The sequence below is a fragment of the Heloderma suspectum genome, chromosome 2 (assembly GCF_057233095.1).
Source record: "Heloderma suspectum isolate Gila_16-S chromosome 2, 16-S_ref, whole genome shotgun sequence".
In the NCBI taxonomy this organism is placed as follows: Eukaryota; Metazoa; Chordata; class Lepidosauria; order Squamata; family Helodermatidae; genus Heloderma; species Heloderma suspectum.
In genome coordinates this window covers 137,795,408-137,811,156 of record NC_139459.1, presented here as the reverse complement: position 1 = coordinate 137,811,156, position 15,749 = coordinate 137,795,408, and the positions used below count along the sequence as shown (strand labels likewise).

General features: G+C 47.3%; 2 protein-coding genes across 4 annotated transcripts in view; one reads left to right on the top strand and one right to left on the bottom strand.

Annotated features, from left to right (window-relative positions):
* Positions 1-8,489, top strand: part of IGFBPL1 (insulin like growth factor binding protein like 1) — a 47,368-nt gene extending 38,879 nt beyond the window's left edge. Inside the window, exons 2-5 of the mRNA XM_084834931.1 lie at positions 2,746-2,855; positions 3,885-4,001; positions 5,878-6,028; positions 8,283-8,489. Of these exons, the coding sequence (XP_084691057.1) occupies positions 2,746-2,855; positions 3,885-4,001; positions 5,878-6,024 (374 nt within the window). The 3' untranslated portion in view covers positions 6,025-6,028; positions 8,283-8,489. The remainder of the gene's footprint in view (positions 1-2,745; positions 2,856-3,884; positions 4,002-5,877; positions 6,029-8,282) is intronic.
* A 3,102-nt stretch (positions 8,490-11,591) lies between these two features.
* TOMM5 (translocase of outer mitochondrial membrane 5) lies at positions 11,592-13,162 on the bottom strand. Of its 3 annotated transcripts, none has more exons than XR_014787862.1 (2): positions 12,701-13,162; positions 11,592-12,023 (listed from the first exon to the last, which is right to left on the bottom strand). XR_014787862.1 is itself a non-coding variant. In XM_084834932.1 (2 exons), exons 1-2 carry the CDS (start codon positions 13,087-13,089, stop codon positions 11,989-11,991), a joined length of 156 nt encoding a protein of 51 aa, XP_084691058.1. In that variant the 5' UTR covers positions 13,090-13,162; the 3' UTR covers positions 11,592-11,988. The 3 variants fall into 3 exon arrangements, 1 of the variants encoding a protein (XP_084691058.1); XR_014787861.1 differs by having other exon boundaries at positions 12,706-13,162; XM_084834932.1 differs by having other exon boundaries at positions 12,969-13,162.
* Positions 13,163-15,749: the final 2,587 nt, after the last annotated feature.

Below are 15,749 nucleotides of genomic sequence, written 5' to 3'. Positions count from 1 at the left end.
GCTGCTATATGCAGATTTAAAGTAATGTCTGTTTGGGCCCATTGTTTAATCTAACCACAGTTTGGCTGTGTTTGCCATAAAGAGGAATCATAAATAAAATTGCCAAGATCATACTCCCCTTCTAACAAATCTGTGGTGCAACCACACTTGGGATATTGTGTATAGTTGTAGTCACCGTACATAAAAAATGATATTATAGACTTGGAAAAAGTGCAGAAAAGAGCAACTAAAATGATCAATGGGCTGGAGCAACTCCCCTATACGGAAAGGTTACAACATCTGAGACTATTTAGCTTAGGAAAAGGAGAGTGAGGGGAGAAATGACAGCGGTATAGAAAATTATGCATGGTGTGGAGAATGTGGATAGGGAGACATTTTTCTCCCTCATAATACTAGAACCCAGTGGGGTCATCCCTTGAAGCTGATTGGTGGGAGATTCAGGACAGATCAAAGGAAGTACATCACACAGCGCATAGTTCAACTGTGGAATTCGCTGCCACAAGATGTGACGGCCACCAATTTGGATGGCTTTAAAGGGGGATTGGGCAAATTCATGGAGGATGATAGCTACTATATAGTCCTGATAACTATATGCACCCTCCAGTATCAAAGGCAGCATGCCTATGTACACCATTTTCTGGGGAACATGGGCAGGAGGGTGCTATTGCACTCAGGTCCTGCTTGTGGGCTTCCCATAGGTATCTGGTTCACCATTGTGTGAACAGAATTCTGGGCTAGATGGACCTTTGGTCTGATCCAACATGGCTCTTCTTACATTCTTACGTTAAGAGAAACTCTGGTGAATGTAAACCACGAAGGGGATGCCTCCAATCTCCTCCTTGGGCTGCGCCAGGGGAGGAGAGGGGAAGGGGGAGCGCTCGCACCCAAGGCTCAAGCGGTCTCTTTCCCCTAATGCTACACCAGGGGCACACAAGCTTTTCTGCCCTGAGGGCCACGTATGATGCTGGCTCAGGAGTTGGGGGCTGCATGCAGACACATCCATAAACACGCACATAATGCGCACCCCAGTGATCCCTGTACAGATGGCTCATTATTCGCTGCTGGCAGTGGCAAGGAAAGAGACACCTGTATGAGGATCTCTTGGGGCGGGAATAAGGGGCCTTCACTGCCACTCCCACAGCAGTCCTGATCTGGATCCTCGTTGCTGTGTTTAGTCCGTAGCAGCAAAAACAACAGCAAGTCTTGAGGCACTTTAAAGGCTTACAAGTTGATTATGGCATAATAAGCTCTTGTGTAGTTCATCAACGCTTGTGCCATTACAAACACGTTAGTCTTTAAGGAGCCACAAGATTCTTTGTTGCGTCAACATTGTAGATGGTTTCCTTATAAAGTGGTTGGATATATGATGAAGTATTTCTTCTCATTGAGCTTCCAACGGGAAGAGCTAACAGTTGAACTCGGAGCCAATGAAATACTCGGGGACACCCAAAGGCAGTGACATCTTTCCCCCCACTCAGTTTGAACAGCAGAGTGCTATGCAATATTCCAAGCTGCCTTTGGAACTCCCTTCAGTTTCAAAAATGGTGTGCAGGGAACAGCTGATTGAGAAATTCAAACACAAAGTCTCCCTTAGGTGCATGGAACTCTTTTTTTATTTTATTTATCTAAAACTTTTATAAGCCACTTCAGTACTAAAATAATATACACAGCGGTGCATAAAAATATGAATGACATCAACTATAAAAGCAGCAGAAGCAATAATTACTATTAAAATGTCATAAAACATAGCAGAAGCAAACAGCAAGTTAAAACAACACAGTTAAAATTTAAACAGCAGTATAATAATAACATTATCAAACTATTAAGAGCCATGCAAAAGCCTTGATGACCAAATTGATCATTTCTTTGGGTCTTGGTTTATATTAGAAGTTAAATGGAGTGTAGCTATTGTCTTGGAAAAACTGAAGGGTTAAAGTGCATAGATTGTTCCACATCAGGGTTCATTTCTCACCTGAATGAAGTCAAATTTGTGCAGAACTTGATTCCAGAAAATTCAAATACTGCAAAGTTATGTGGATCAGCAGCCTCCATAATATTCTGCACAGCCGTTATCATTTTTCATGCTTTATAAACTTCTTTTTAAGCTGAGTTTTTGCAGAGTCTAGAATTCCCTTGCATAGAGTTGAATGGTGGCAGGAAGAATCACAGTGCTAGAAGAGACCTCAGAGATAATCTAGTCCAACCCCCTGCCAGTATAGGAAATCCAGTACTACAGCAAGAGAACTGTATATAGATGAGAGCAATTGCGGTCCAGTAGGGGAGAAACATGGCTGGAATCTATGAGAGAGGGACAACTCCCCCCCCCCCCCCCCGGAATATCTGTGGCTGTTTTCTGATACTGGCTGTTTGCAATCGTATCTCCACAATCATGAGGACTGGATGCTTAAAAAGAACATAATTCCTGGCTCTCGAAGAATCCAAATTCTGCACCAGGCTCCAAATTAAATGTTGTGCGTCATTAATTGTTGAATATAACTTTTCCAGGACAGCAAATTAAATACAGACTTAAGGCAAATGAATAAATTGTATTTGCACTGATACTGCCTAATGTTGAGAATTAAGGTGATTTAACAACAAAAGAAATTTAACAGATTATTTTCGATAGCTAATTACACTCTACAGAACACTCACTATGCCAAAGGGTGCAGTCTTCAAACCCATTGACGTCTAGGAGAGCTGTAATTCCAACACACAGGAATTTTTGTTGTTTTTTTCCTCTTCCAGCTCCTGCTATTGTTGTGCCACCAAAAAGGATCCACAACGTAACTGGAGCCCAAGTCTACCTGTCCTGTGAAGTGAAAGCAGTCCCAACCCCCATCATCACCTGGAAAAAGGTATGTTAAAAGATGGTCCTTCTGAATGCCCCGTGTTTCATGGGGGTAGGTGCCTCGAGCCACAGCAGCCTTGCTTCTGACATGGAGGCTGATATGAACAATTGTAGCCCTGCTGAACCTGGATCATCTGCAGTGCTCTTCACCAACCTGGCACCCTCCAGATGTGTTGGGCTACAACTCCAACCATCCCAAGACAGCATGGCCCTTGTCCTACAGCCTTTGCTGTGTAGGTGATCGGATGCAGGGCCTAGAGCAGCAGTGTCGAACCTCAGACATCACCCTTTCCCCGGACTGCTGATCGTGTGGTGGTTTCCCAGCTTTTGCAGGGTTTTTTCCCCATTCTAAAGGGTTGAAATGCCTCTCCTAAGGCTTAGTTACTGGCAGTAAGCGCTTTAAGGTGCAATCCTATGCATATTTAGAGAGAGAGGAGAAAGTCCTACCACTCCCATCATTCCCCAGCCAGTATGGCTGGCTAGGGAATGCTGGGAGTGGTAGGACCTTTCTCTCTCTCTCAACTTGCATAGGATTGCGCCCTTAAGCTAAAATATGCTGGTATTTCTGGCCCACCCCTTTGCCTTTCGCCCTGCCAACTGCCGGAACGCGGCCAACGAGAGCTTCTCTGAAATGGAATTCGACCCCTGGGCTGAAAGAGGTTTGACGCTATGACTATGGTTCATAGAACTGATCCTGAGTAGTCCTACTAGGGCCTGGCGGCAAGGGGGAGGCTGCCGGCACGTCCAAAGCGTATGCATTGTGCCATAGGACTTGGCAAGAGACATCGCGCTTCACCGCTGGGAGAGGCTGCCAAGTGATGGAGGTGGATCCTCTGTCACTTGTTGTTCGATGGTCAGGGCTACGAGCGTCCTGAAGGATAAGTCTTGACCAAGCACTGGTTAGTGGGACAGTCACGACAATTGGAGGAAGTTCAGTGTGTTTACAGGTCCACACGGAGGGTGAGGTTAATGATTGCGTTTGAGCTAAACCTGTGAATCTGTCTCTAAAGTGCACTCGCATTATCAAACGCTGCAGGTCATGGAGTCCCCGAAGGGAGTGAAGCTCCTTGAAGAATTGCCTGGAGACAGAGTCAACGTGGCTGTCCAGGTGCGAGGCGGCCCTTCGAAACACGAGAGCACAGGCTGGGTTTTGGTACGTTTGTGTCGGAGGGGGGCAGGCAGTGATGGGGCAGCGCCCAGCGGGCTGAGGAACGGTTTTTCTGTTGAGGGACGCGTTGCCTTAGGGCAGGGGGGCAACACGCACCCCCCAGGTTGTGTGTGCCCCTCGGCCCTTCTTTGTGTCCCCCCACTGCTGCCAAATTTGCTGCAGAAGTGGCAACAAAGTGGTAATTTTGCTTGAAAACAAGGAAGCCTCCCGGGAGCATGATTCTGCTTCCAAACAAAGTGCGCACTCCTGTTTGAGACTTGCACGGTGATGCTGCCGGAGCTCATCACGAACCAGTTTGGAATCCAGATTTGCCCAACTCATAATGCTTGGCTAGATTACAAGCATCATCTCCCCCCACCCCACCCCCGCTCCAAGTATAATTCCCAGCAGGCAGTGCAATGAGGTGCTCACACCCGGCAACGGCAGCACACGTGTACCAACATTTTGAGCCAGGAAGGAACGGTCAGGAAACAAGGCAAGTTCTGTTTTTCTGAATGCTTGCTGAGAGAGCTTTTAATTATCAAGCCAATTCTGAACTGAGCTGAATAGCATACTGTTCACTCATCCCTTGTTGTACAGAGAGGGAGCGTGCAGCATCAAAAAGATGTGTGTTAAAATAGAAAAATACTTTATGTTCGCTAAATGATGCGGACGATGGGAAGGAAAAGGTTTTCCTGCTGATCGCCATTTGCATCACAAACAATATCCAGTACATGCTGGTGACTCTTGTGTCACCAGAGTCCTACAGCCAAAGAAATAAACAACATAGTAAAACCTATGGCTGCGAGAGCTGGACCATAAGGAAGGCTGAGCGAAGGAAGATAGATGCTTTTGAACTGTGGTGTTGGAGGAAAATTCTGAGAGTGCCTTGGACTGCAAGAAGGTCAAACCAGTCCATACTCCAGGAAATAAAGCCAGACTGCTCACTTGAGGGAAGGATATTAAAGGCAAAACTGAAGTACTTTGGCCACATAATGAGAAGACAGGAGACCCTGGGGAAGATGCTGATGCTAGGGAAAGTGGAAGGCAAAAGGAAGAGGGGCCGACCAAGGGCAAGGTGGATGGATGATGTTCTGGAGGTGACGGACTCAACCTTGGGGGAGCTGGGGGTGGCGACGGCCGACAGGAAGCTCTGGCATGGGCTGGTCCATGAAGTCACGAAGAGTCGGAAGCAACTGAGCGAATAAACAACAACAAAACATCCTGGTCCATTGGGCGGGGGGACTCCACCCCAATACAGTAAACCAGCCTTTCCCAGCCTGGTGCCTTACAGATGTGTTTGGCCTGCAACTTCCATAATCTGAGAACTACTTTGGCTGGGGATGATGGGCTTTGTAGTCTGAGGCATCTGGAAGGCGCCTGGTTGGGAAAGGCTGCAGTAAACTAGTGAGTGAGTTTGAGTTGCACAGAGCCCTTCTTTGGGCTGGCTGTTACATGAAATAAAGGCAGAAAAGGATGTTTGGACAGAGCAGAACCCGAGCACAGCATTGTTTGGCAGCTGTGGGCAGCGTCACCTTTGGTTTCTGCCACTGTTTTTCAATTACCGACAGCTGCGATTTTCTTGGATTCTGTTGCTCGGGTGGTCCAGCTACAAGCCATCCAGTGCTGTCTAGCCCAGACCAATGTCCACTATCCAAAGAAGATTCACATATAAACTGTATTTTGCAAACTGTTTGTTTGTTTGTTTGTTTATTGGATATATTTGCTTGAGGTCTTCAAGTAAAGCATGCCAGTTATCCGTATGAAATTAAAGGTAGTGGATGAGCTATTACCATGTAATAATGGATTTGTGAATTGTATAGGTGTGCCCTAACTCTTTTTGTTGCTATAGTAAATTTTTCTTCATGTATGTTTTCCCTAGATTAATCCCCTGACAAAAGAAGACGAGGGTGTTTACCAGTGTCATGCTACAAATATGGTGGGGGAAACACAGGCAGAAGGGAATATCAAAGTTCTAGAGCAAAATAAAAATAAGGCTCATTTCCCACTGTCAGAAGACATGAAGTAGCAAGGTACTGTTGATACTACTAGTCCTCTTTGATTCTAGGCATGCCATTTCAAAAGAGTGTGCATGCCCAGCTTTCATCATAATCAGCAGTTAAGTACCTGCTTGTACATGATGCTTTGCAGCAGGGATGGGGAACATATGGCCCTCCAGATGTTGTTGGATTGCAACTCCCGTTATTCCTCACCATTGGCTATGCTGGTTAGGGCTGATGGGAGTTGCTGTCCAACAACACCTGGAGTTCCAGATATTCCGTACTCCTGCTTTACAGAGTGACATAAGAGGACAGGTCTCCATTTCAGCCTAGAGGAAACAGAGGCATGGCCTACCAAGGAATGTCTAGAAGCATGCACAATGCCATGTACCGAAGCTCTCGTTAACCGGGTTTCTGGGGAAAAAGAAAAAGAATCGTACAGGAATACCTTATTGCAGATCATCCAGTTTCAAAACAGGGAAGCCCTGTAGCAGTGCAAGTTCATGGTGGGATGGTGCAGACACGTTTGCCATCGGAGCATGTCTCTCACCTTGGTTTCCAGGTAAATGTCAAAGTTTGGTGTTGACCTTTAAAACTCTAGACTGACAGGGCTGAGGAAGCTATGGCCTCTGGGCCGGATACAGCCTGCAGGACCTTGTGAAAGCACAGTTCAAGTAGGCTGTCAGCCTGCCCAGTCTTCATCTTCAAAGCTTCTTTCATGCATGTCTTGTAGCATGTCTTGTAGATGGCCTTGTAGGCCCCTTCCAACCCTACTATTCTATGATTCTATGTGGTCCCCTTTTTTTCTGTGGCTCAGCAGACCCTGACAGAAAAGAATCCCAGCAGGGTAGCCCTGTTAGTCTGTTGCAGCAAAAACAAGGATTCTCATGGCACCTTAAAGACAGACACGTTTATTCTGGCATCAGCTTTCGTGGACACTGTCCAGTTCATCAGATGCATCCCCTGGTGAAATGCACAGCACCCACAAAACCTGATGCCAGAATAAATGCGTCTGTCTTTAAGGTGCCATGAGACTCCTTGTCGTTTCTGACAGAAAAAAAAGATTCCCCAGCCCTGCTCTGCAGGGCACTTTACAGATCGTTATTTCCCATTAAGATCAGCCAGTGAAGCCCTGCTTAGAGTGCCTCTCCTCTTGGTGACAAATGGAGTGGCTACAAGGGACCAGGCTTGGTGAGCACCAGCATCCCCCCTCCCGACAGAACCTCCTCCCTGCAGAGGCCCGCTCCTTACTGAGCCACTGCGGGGGGTGGATATCGAAACAGGTTTATCCTGCCTAATGTATTTCTGATGGGTTGTATTTTTGGTTGGCTGGTTTTGTATTACTGTGATTTTGGTTTTGAATATTTGGATCAGATAACACCAGGGGAACGGAGGAGCACACACAGGTCTTCTGTGGCTCAAGAATTTAATTTGGGGGGCAGTGGCAGCATCCCTCCTCCCCAATTTCACTGCTAGCTATTTGTGTCTCTGTTTTCTTGGAAGGGATATGCTCCAACAGACCAGAACAACACAAGGACTGCAGCCCTTTCTCTATCTGTAGTGCCCTGAGGAAATTCCAAATCCGTTGTTTGTGACCCTTTCCTACTTCTCTGTGGGAACCAAGGCTTGTGGAGAGTGGGAAGTATGGGGTGGGTGAACGCCTTCGTCCATGGCTGTGCTGCTCTTCCTCTGCTTGGATTCTGAGATGTGCTGTTGAGTTGATGCCACTTTTCCCAGCCTGTTGCAAGCAGCCCACCAGTGTGAATTGCTGGGAGAGCGGAAGCTTTGTATGCAGCTGTCGCTGAACCCAGCAAAGAAGAATCGAGATGGCGGGGGAGAGTATGGGATAAAATCAGGAGCCAAGAAAAGGGGAGACGCAAGAGCGGGTGCAGAGATGCCTACGGTGATACACAGAGAATGCATTCTGGGTGCAGAGAAAAAGAGGGAGTAACAGATGGAGAGGCAGGAGAGAGAGAATGTGCACGTGCACAGTGGGCTGTAAAAAGAGAAGCAGTAACAGTTGAGAGAGAGACGTGCACACGCACACAGACCAACAGCATTATGGGGCACACAGAGAGAATTAACGGAGAATGCATTGAAAAGTTAAAATTGTAACAAATAGCTTTTCTGCAACTAATGCCGCCATGCAGCCCTCCAAGTCTGCAAAAAGGAGCTCTCCAACCGATCTGAGTTTCACACCTCTACCCTAGAACGTTGTGAACAGATGGGTAGCCATAATACATCAGCAGGTGATGTCACCAGATAATCTTTATTTTTTCCCCTCTAGGAAGAAAATCAGACCTGTGTGCAGATAGAAACCATTGAATTAGTGATTTGCTTTCTTACTGGCTGAAGACTGGAAGACGTTATCCTGATGTTCTTCTCGATTAATGGTGCAGTTTATACCTCTTTTTCTAGAGTGTCTGCGTAATATTGAACATGTAGTTAATAATGGAAGAAATGCTCAATAAAAGCATGTGTTTTTAATATTTCAATTCCCCCCCTTTTATTGGCTCAACCTTAGTGCAATGGTCCTTGTACAGAACTATTCAAGTGAGCACACACTGAAAACAGAGCACTGAGCGGCATGTCTGCCTCTCATTGCAATATACTATGGTGACAAATGGCAGTAGCAGAACTATAATTCTTGCTTCTTTCAAAGTGAACCAAAAGGGATCATTTGAGAACTTGTCATCTTGACTTCTGCCATGTTATCTGTGTTTAATCTTTAAAGAACAGGATTGCCACCTTCTTCTGCCCCTGCGGTTTTAACAGTAGCCTGTCATGCAGAAATTAAAGCCCTTTTCATATCTTAACAGGCTGCTGTTAAAGGCACAGGGGCAGAAGAAAGGTGGTAACTCCCCATAGGTTGAAATCTGATGTACACTTACCTGGGAGTAAACCCAATTGAACTCAGTGGGACTCACTTCTGAGTAGATACACATAGGACTGCCCTGTAACATTACTACAAACCTTCTGTTAGGTTCAGCCACTTGGCCAAAATAGCATCTCGTGATGCTTAACCAGAAGCCTTTTTTCACTCTGCATCAGCCTGCACAGGAAAGGTGGATAGAGCTGTTCTTCATCATTCTGCTGTATAACATAACTGTCTTAACAATCTGTAGTTTTTCTCTTCACAAAGCCTCTAAGGATGCATTCCTGATCAACAAAATCTACACAAAATCAGTATGACCAACAGCTGAAATACCTATTCAAATATGCTCCTACCAAGGGTTTTTCTGAAGAGAAAATAGCTGGCTTCTGCCACCTTGTGGCTACTTTCATATGCCGAGATACTTGTCTCAATTAAGAAGAGCAATCAGTGCTGCAACTGTTACATCATCGATTTTGACTGTCACCAATAAGTAAATAGTGCATCGCTGAGTAATGAGAATGAGGCAAGGAAATGTAAATGACTGAGACATTGTACACAGAGGACTCACTAATAAGACTGCCAGCATTTTAACAGCATAAGCATTGCCTCGCTTCATCAGGCCAAGGCCCCAGTCTTAGCACCATCACTCTGTCCGCAAGAGCTGCCAGCCAGATGCCTCTGGAAGCTGACAAGGGCGCAAAGGAGCCCCCCTTCCCACACTGGTCGACAGCATCTAGTATTTAAAATTATACTGCCTCTGCATGTGGATGCTCTATTTAGGTTATTAAAGTTCTCGATTGACATATCCTTGAATTTCTTATTCATCGCGGGCCCCAACTAAATGTCGCAAGCAAACAGCCTGGGAGCCACCATGACATGGCTGCTGCCCATGGGAAGTAATGTTGCCCAGCCTGCCCGTGCTCTCAGCTCACTCCACACGACACTGACACGGGAGCAGCCATGTCACTATGGCTCCCCCGCTTCTGCTTGTAATGCACAGATCATACCCAAACTAGCTCCCATCACGTGTTTGAGGCACGGAAAGAGCAATCCTATGGGGATCAATGGTTGCCTCCAAGCCCGGGGCTGACCACCAATCCACCACAGGGTGGGAGGAGTGGTAAGGAGCACATCTCCGCGCTCCCGCCACCCTGCTTTCACAGCTGGACAGCCAATTTCGGCCGTCTAGCTGCAGGACCTGAGAGCGCAGGGTGGGGAGGCCAGGCAACACATAGGAACTGTCGTACCGGCACTTCCAACCACCCTGCCCCTAGGAACACCCCGTTTCCCCCGCTCCACGCTGCCCTTCTGAGCACAGAGCGGATCCGCGCTGCCTACAAGGTGGCGTGAGGGGATGCAGGCCAGTTCTCCGGGAACAGACCAATCCTATGGCTGTCTAGCCGCTGACTAGCAGCCATAGGATTGCGCTCTAAATTGCATAGGTCATGCATCTGTTTGAAGTACTTCCTTTCTTCTAAACATAAGCAGAGCCATGCTGGATCAGATCAAAGTCCTATCTAGTACAGCATTTTTCCCTCCACAGTGGCCAACCAGATGCCCATGGGAAGTCCACAAGCAGGACACGAGTACAATGACACCCCCCCCTGCTCATGTTCCTCAGATGCTGAGGTGCACTACCCCTGACATTGGAGGGAATATATGGCTATTATGCCTAGTAGCCGCTGATAGCCTTCTCCTCCATGAATTTGTCTAATCCCCTTTTAAAGCGGTCCAAGTTGTTGGCCACTAGATCTTGTTCTCGTGAATGCCATAGCTTGACTATATGCTGTTTGAAGGACTTCCTTTTATCTGTCATGAATATCCTACCATTCTGCTTCAAGGTTCTAGTATTATGAGAGAGGGAGAAAAACAGCTCTCTATCCACTTTCTCCACGCTATGCATAATTTTATACACCGTTATCAATTCCCCTTAACTCACTCTTTTCTATGCTTAAAAGGCTCCAAATGTAACCTTTCCTCATAGGCAGCTGCTCCAACCTTTGATCATTTTGGTTACCCTTTTCTGCACCTTTTCCAGCTCTAAAATACCATTTCTGAGATATGGTAACCAGAACTGTACACAGTATTACAAGTGTGGTCACACCATAGATTTGTATAGAGGCATGCTAACTGGCAGTTTTATTTTCCTTTCCTAATGATCCCTAACATGGAATTTGCCTTTTTCACAGCAAATAAACATAATATTGGGTCAATATTTTCGTCAATTTATCCACCGCATCCCCCAAATCTCTTTCCTGGTCAGTCATCAGTCATCACCAACTCAGATCCCATCGGGGGGGATCTTTTGGTGTCCCTTTTTGTTCTAACCACCCTAAATAACTTGGTGCCTGCCCTGAGCCAATTACCATTCAACTTCATTGGATGACCCCAAATTCTAATGATGGAGAAGAATTTCTCTCTATACCTTTTCCCTGCTGTTGTCTCTGCCTTACAAGCAATGACACCCTGTTTTGTTAAGCAATCAGGAAGACTAGTTAGTTTCAACACTGGCATAATTTAGTTGGTTTTGAACTCCTTGCATTCTGGAAAGCTGCTAGAGCACTAGACTCACTGTTCTTCATTCCTATCTAGTCATACTAAGCTGCTACTGTCTGTATCTGCACTTGCGTTATATGTGCACAATTGCTTGGAATGGGGGATGGGGGGTAGGATTCTATCCAAGAATCAGTGTGACCGGTTGAACTGTGAGTACTAGCAAAATATTATGACTAGAACGTACGCTCCATTTTATTTTAACCACTGAGGCTTCAAATGGCAGTCTTCAAATTGAGACAATATCACAGATAGTAATACTTCAGATAGCTCAATTCCAAAGCACTCTGTTTACAGTTGCTAGTTTTCCCAAACCAAGGTTGATTATAATTTTTGAACAAGGATAAACGTGTACCAACATAAAGAAACAGCATTTTGACACATGGAAAGAATAGGGACAAGAAGTTGTCTGTTTTCTCTCTTCAGCTCTTCTGTGGCTTCCCATGTATTTCTATGGGATCTGTTTGTCACGATGCTAAGTCTCCTCTCTGCAGCCTTTCAACAGAAAACCAACCACAGTCCAGCCTGTTCTTCCACACAGGCCATCCTTGAAGCTCTTCTGTTCTCATATGCTGTCCAGCTTCTTTAAGATGTATGGAGCTGAATGAAAAAACACACACACCCCATGGTCAAGCTAGCTGTTATCACCACATCTTGCAACAGTGAATTCCATAAATTTGGGTGCAATCCTGTTGGTTGCGCCCTCGATGATCATAAGCCCCAAACCTTGGAGGCTTACGATCATCCTATGCAGGGCAGGAGGAGTGGCAGAGGCAATCTTTGCTGCCTCTGCATTTTTCACTAGCTGGGTGTTTTTTGCCCATCTAGATGGGGCACTTCAGATGGGGAGAGGAGGAGGCTGGGGAGGCCTCAGGATAGCTCACAGCCCTGCCCACCCACCAAAATGCCCCCTTTCCCCCACTTCAAGGCCGTTTTCCAACACTGGAGAGCAGCTGGCAAGGTTCGTTCCATGCTCGCTGCAAGGGGGCAGGAGAGGGGGGTCAGATCTCCCACTCCTCCTTCCGAGTTCAGAGTCCTCCCTCCAACCTTAGAGGGGGGACTCTGAACAACTGGATGGCCCCTCAGATGCTGTCTAGGAGCAACAGGATCGGTCCCTTAACCGCGCATTGACGCAAAACATGGGGAACCAAATGAAGCACGCACCACTGTACTTGAAACTGAGACATCCCTCACACCACCACCCCGCTCCACCTAATACATACAGTTAATCCTTCGAACACGCCTATCGATCTGCTAAATCATCACTACTTTCTTACCTCACCTGAAATGCCCTTTATGTGGCTGATCCTAATACGTCAATAGATCTATCCAGTTACTTCACCATCACGGGGTGGGGGATCCATTGTTCTATCATTCTCAGTCTCCCAGTAAACCGGGGTTATAACGCACAGCGATTATTCAGCCGGCATTTAATACACTCCGAGTAATAGCAGCAACGCGGGCCCTCCGCGTCGCCCACCCCTGCGCGGAGGGCGCGAGCCGCGCGCGGCCCCGGGGCGCCCCGCGCGCTCCCCGGACACTCACTGGCGCGCAGCACCGCCACGTAGAGGAGGAAGGTGCGGACCGAGGAGAGGACGTCCTCGCGCATCTTCCGCTTCAGCTCCTCCGGGTCCAGCTTGGGCCCCAGCCCCTCGATGCGGAACATGGCCTGGCCTGGCCTGGCCTGGCCTGGCCTCGCTTCGCCCTTTGCCGACCAACGAGCGCGCGCTACGCTTCTCGGGAAAGATCCCCGGCCCCGCCCTCTATACGGATGTCGTCTGGGGACAACCCTCTTCCTTCCGCCGTCATCCGCGTCCCCGCCCCCCTTCCTAGGGAAAGAGCTCAGTTAAGCACCGTGGCACTCCGCACCAGCACTTCCGGTGTAAAAATGAGCCGGGTTTCCACTCTTACGTTCCCACGCGAAGGGTAGGCGTCTCACCACAGTTCTGCCAAGGGGTGGCGCGACGCCCCGCAGTCTCCGTGGAGAATAACGGCGACGTCTAATTTTTATCGGACGTTTCGGCTGTGTGCCGCTTTACACTTTTTCTGTAGCCCTATGCGGCGTTCACCCGCTCGCGCGGAGGGGAACGAGCCCCGCCCCCAGCGTCCTCGGGCGCCCGGTTCGCCTGCAGACGCGGGGGCGGGGCTTGCGTGCGCGCCCGCGGCCCCTTCACCCTGCAGCGGGCGGAGGAGGCGCTGCTTAGGGCTAATGTTGGCGGCCCTTTTCAGCGGGAGCAGGGGCGTCGTCACGGCCAGGCCGACGTAGGCACGGGCCCCGGATCTTTCTGAGCTGTCCTAATTGCCATTTTTTTGACATTTTCCCATTGACTTGCACTGGGAAACAAAAGCGGCCATAATTTTTTTAGTTTGTATGACAACTTCATGGAACTTGAAGACCTGGTAGCCCCCATGGATGTGATTAAACCTGCCCAATTTCAGACAGTTAGGTCCAGTGGCTTTTGTGCTAGTCACAGGTGAAATTTGTGATTTTCAAGAAACTGTCAAAGCAAAGAGCCATAAAAAAAAATTATGCTTCCACATAAGTTCATGGAATCTGGGGACCAGGCAGCCCCTATGGAGCTGACTGAAACTGCCAGGTTTCAGACAGTTAGGTCCAGTGGCTTTTGTGCCAGCCATGCATAAAGTTTCCTTTTCTCAAAGACTAAAACAAAAACTGTGTCAAGCCACACAGGGGATTAGGAATCCTAATCAGAAGATGTTTAAGGTGACCATTAGGAGGTCACTATCCCTACCTCTGCTGCAGGTATTTTTGAGGTGCAAAAACTCCCCCCCCCCACTTTTCTGCTCTTACATATGCACTGTTGGGAGCTTGCTTGCAATGAAATTTTGAAGAGGGAGAAGGAAGGGAAGAAAGAGCTCCATGTGAAATACTGGTATTTCACACAGCATCTGATTTTACTGCCCCAAACTGGAACCTTTGGCTTCTCCAGAAGTTTAGTAGCTTCAGTACAGCAAAGGATCCAGTCAGCTTCCACAAACTTCTTTCCCCCTCTCCACTTTAATTGCTCCTAAATATCTGCAGGACTCAAATTATTCCAAAAGGAGGGTTAGGACTATGTGGCGTCATGATCGAGAAACTGCTGGAGCTTTTAAATAGGTTCTACACTTTTAAAAAAGCCTTCAGCCACATCACCTCATAAAGTTAATTTAAGTACATGCAGTACAAACCCTCCACAGCCTCCTAAATTCCTCTGAGGTGCTACATCTCTGAAAGGAGCCACTCAGCTTAGGGAATTCTCTCCTCCCCCCCCCCCATGCATTCCCAATCACCATTCTTCATTTCTTCTTCCCTCCCCTATCCTGCTCTTTCTTTTTCTTGTTTATTCCACCCAGAGCATATCTTAGGGAATTCTTAAAGAGAATTCACTTCGGTGGGCAAGAGAAGTTCTGAACTGTATTTGACTTTCTACAAACAGACAAGCGGGTTGGTTTTTCTCCTTCTCACTCAAGTCTTTGAGAAAAGTGGGTTCACATGGTTGCAGAGAAACAAATCTGGGGCTGTTTTGTTTGTCAGTTGCCATTATCCAGCAACAGGAAGGGCTGCAGCTCAGTGGTGGAGCACCTGCTTGGCATGCAGAAGGTCCCAGGTTAGATCTCCAGCATCTCCAGGGAGGGCTAGGAGAGAATCCGGCCTGAAAGCCGCTGCTGCCAGTTAGTGTCAACAATACTGGGCTAGATGGACCCAGGGTCTGACTCAGTATAAGGCAGCCTCCTATGTTCCTATGAACAGAAAGCTTTAATAAAAATAGGAGTTTAGGGTTTGTTTTTTAAGTGGAGGGGAGATAGATATTGCTACTTTATGCAGTCCTGTGTATGCCTACTCAGAAGCCCCATTATGTTTAATGAGGCTCACCCTCAGGAAAGTGTGCATAGGATTCCAGCACAGGTTACTTTTGCAGGGAGGTTTGCACCTTGATGTTCTGCATGTTTACTCAGAAATAAGTCCTGAGTTGTGAGCATGGTACTGCAGGCTTAATACAGTGCCTACCAAATTCCGTCTAATGAATTGACTACCCTTTCAGCCCAGTCCTATGCATGTTTTGTGATTTGTGTGTGTGTGTTTTATTTTGCATGAGCTCTAGCTTCAGTGGTGAGGGAAAGGCACTTAGTACATGCTCAGAGCTTCTCCATAACTTATCCCTAGTTTTGAGAAGAGACTCATTGGCTGAATCCTGGTGAAGTCTTGGCACAAATGAAGTTATGGGGAGGAAAATACAATGAGAGCTTGTGCAAGGAGGAGGTAGAGGAGAGCTGCACAAAACAAGACATCTGTTTTTATGAAGAGTTGCTGGAAAATGGTCGGAT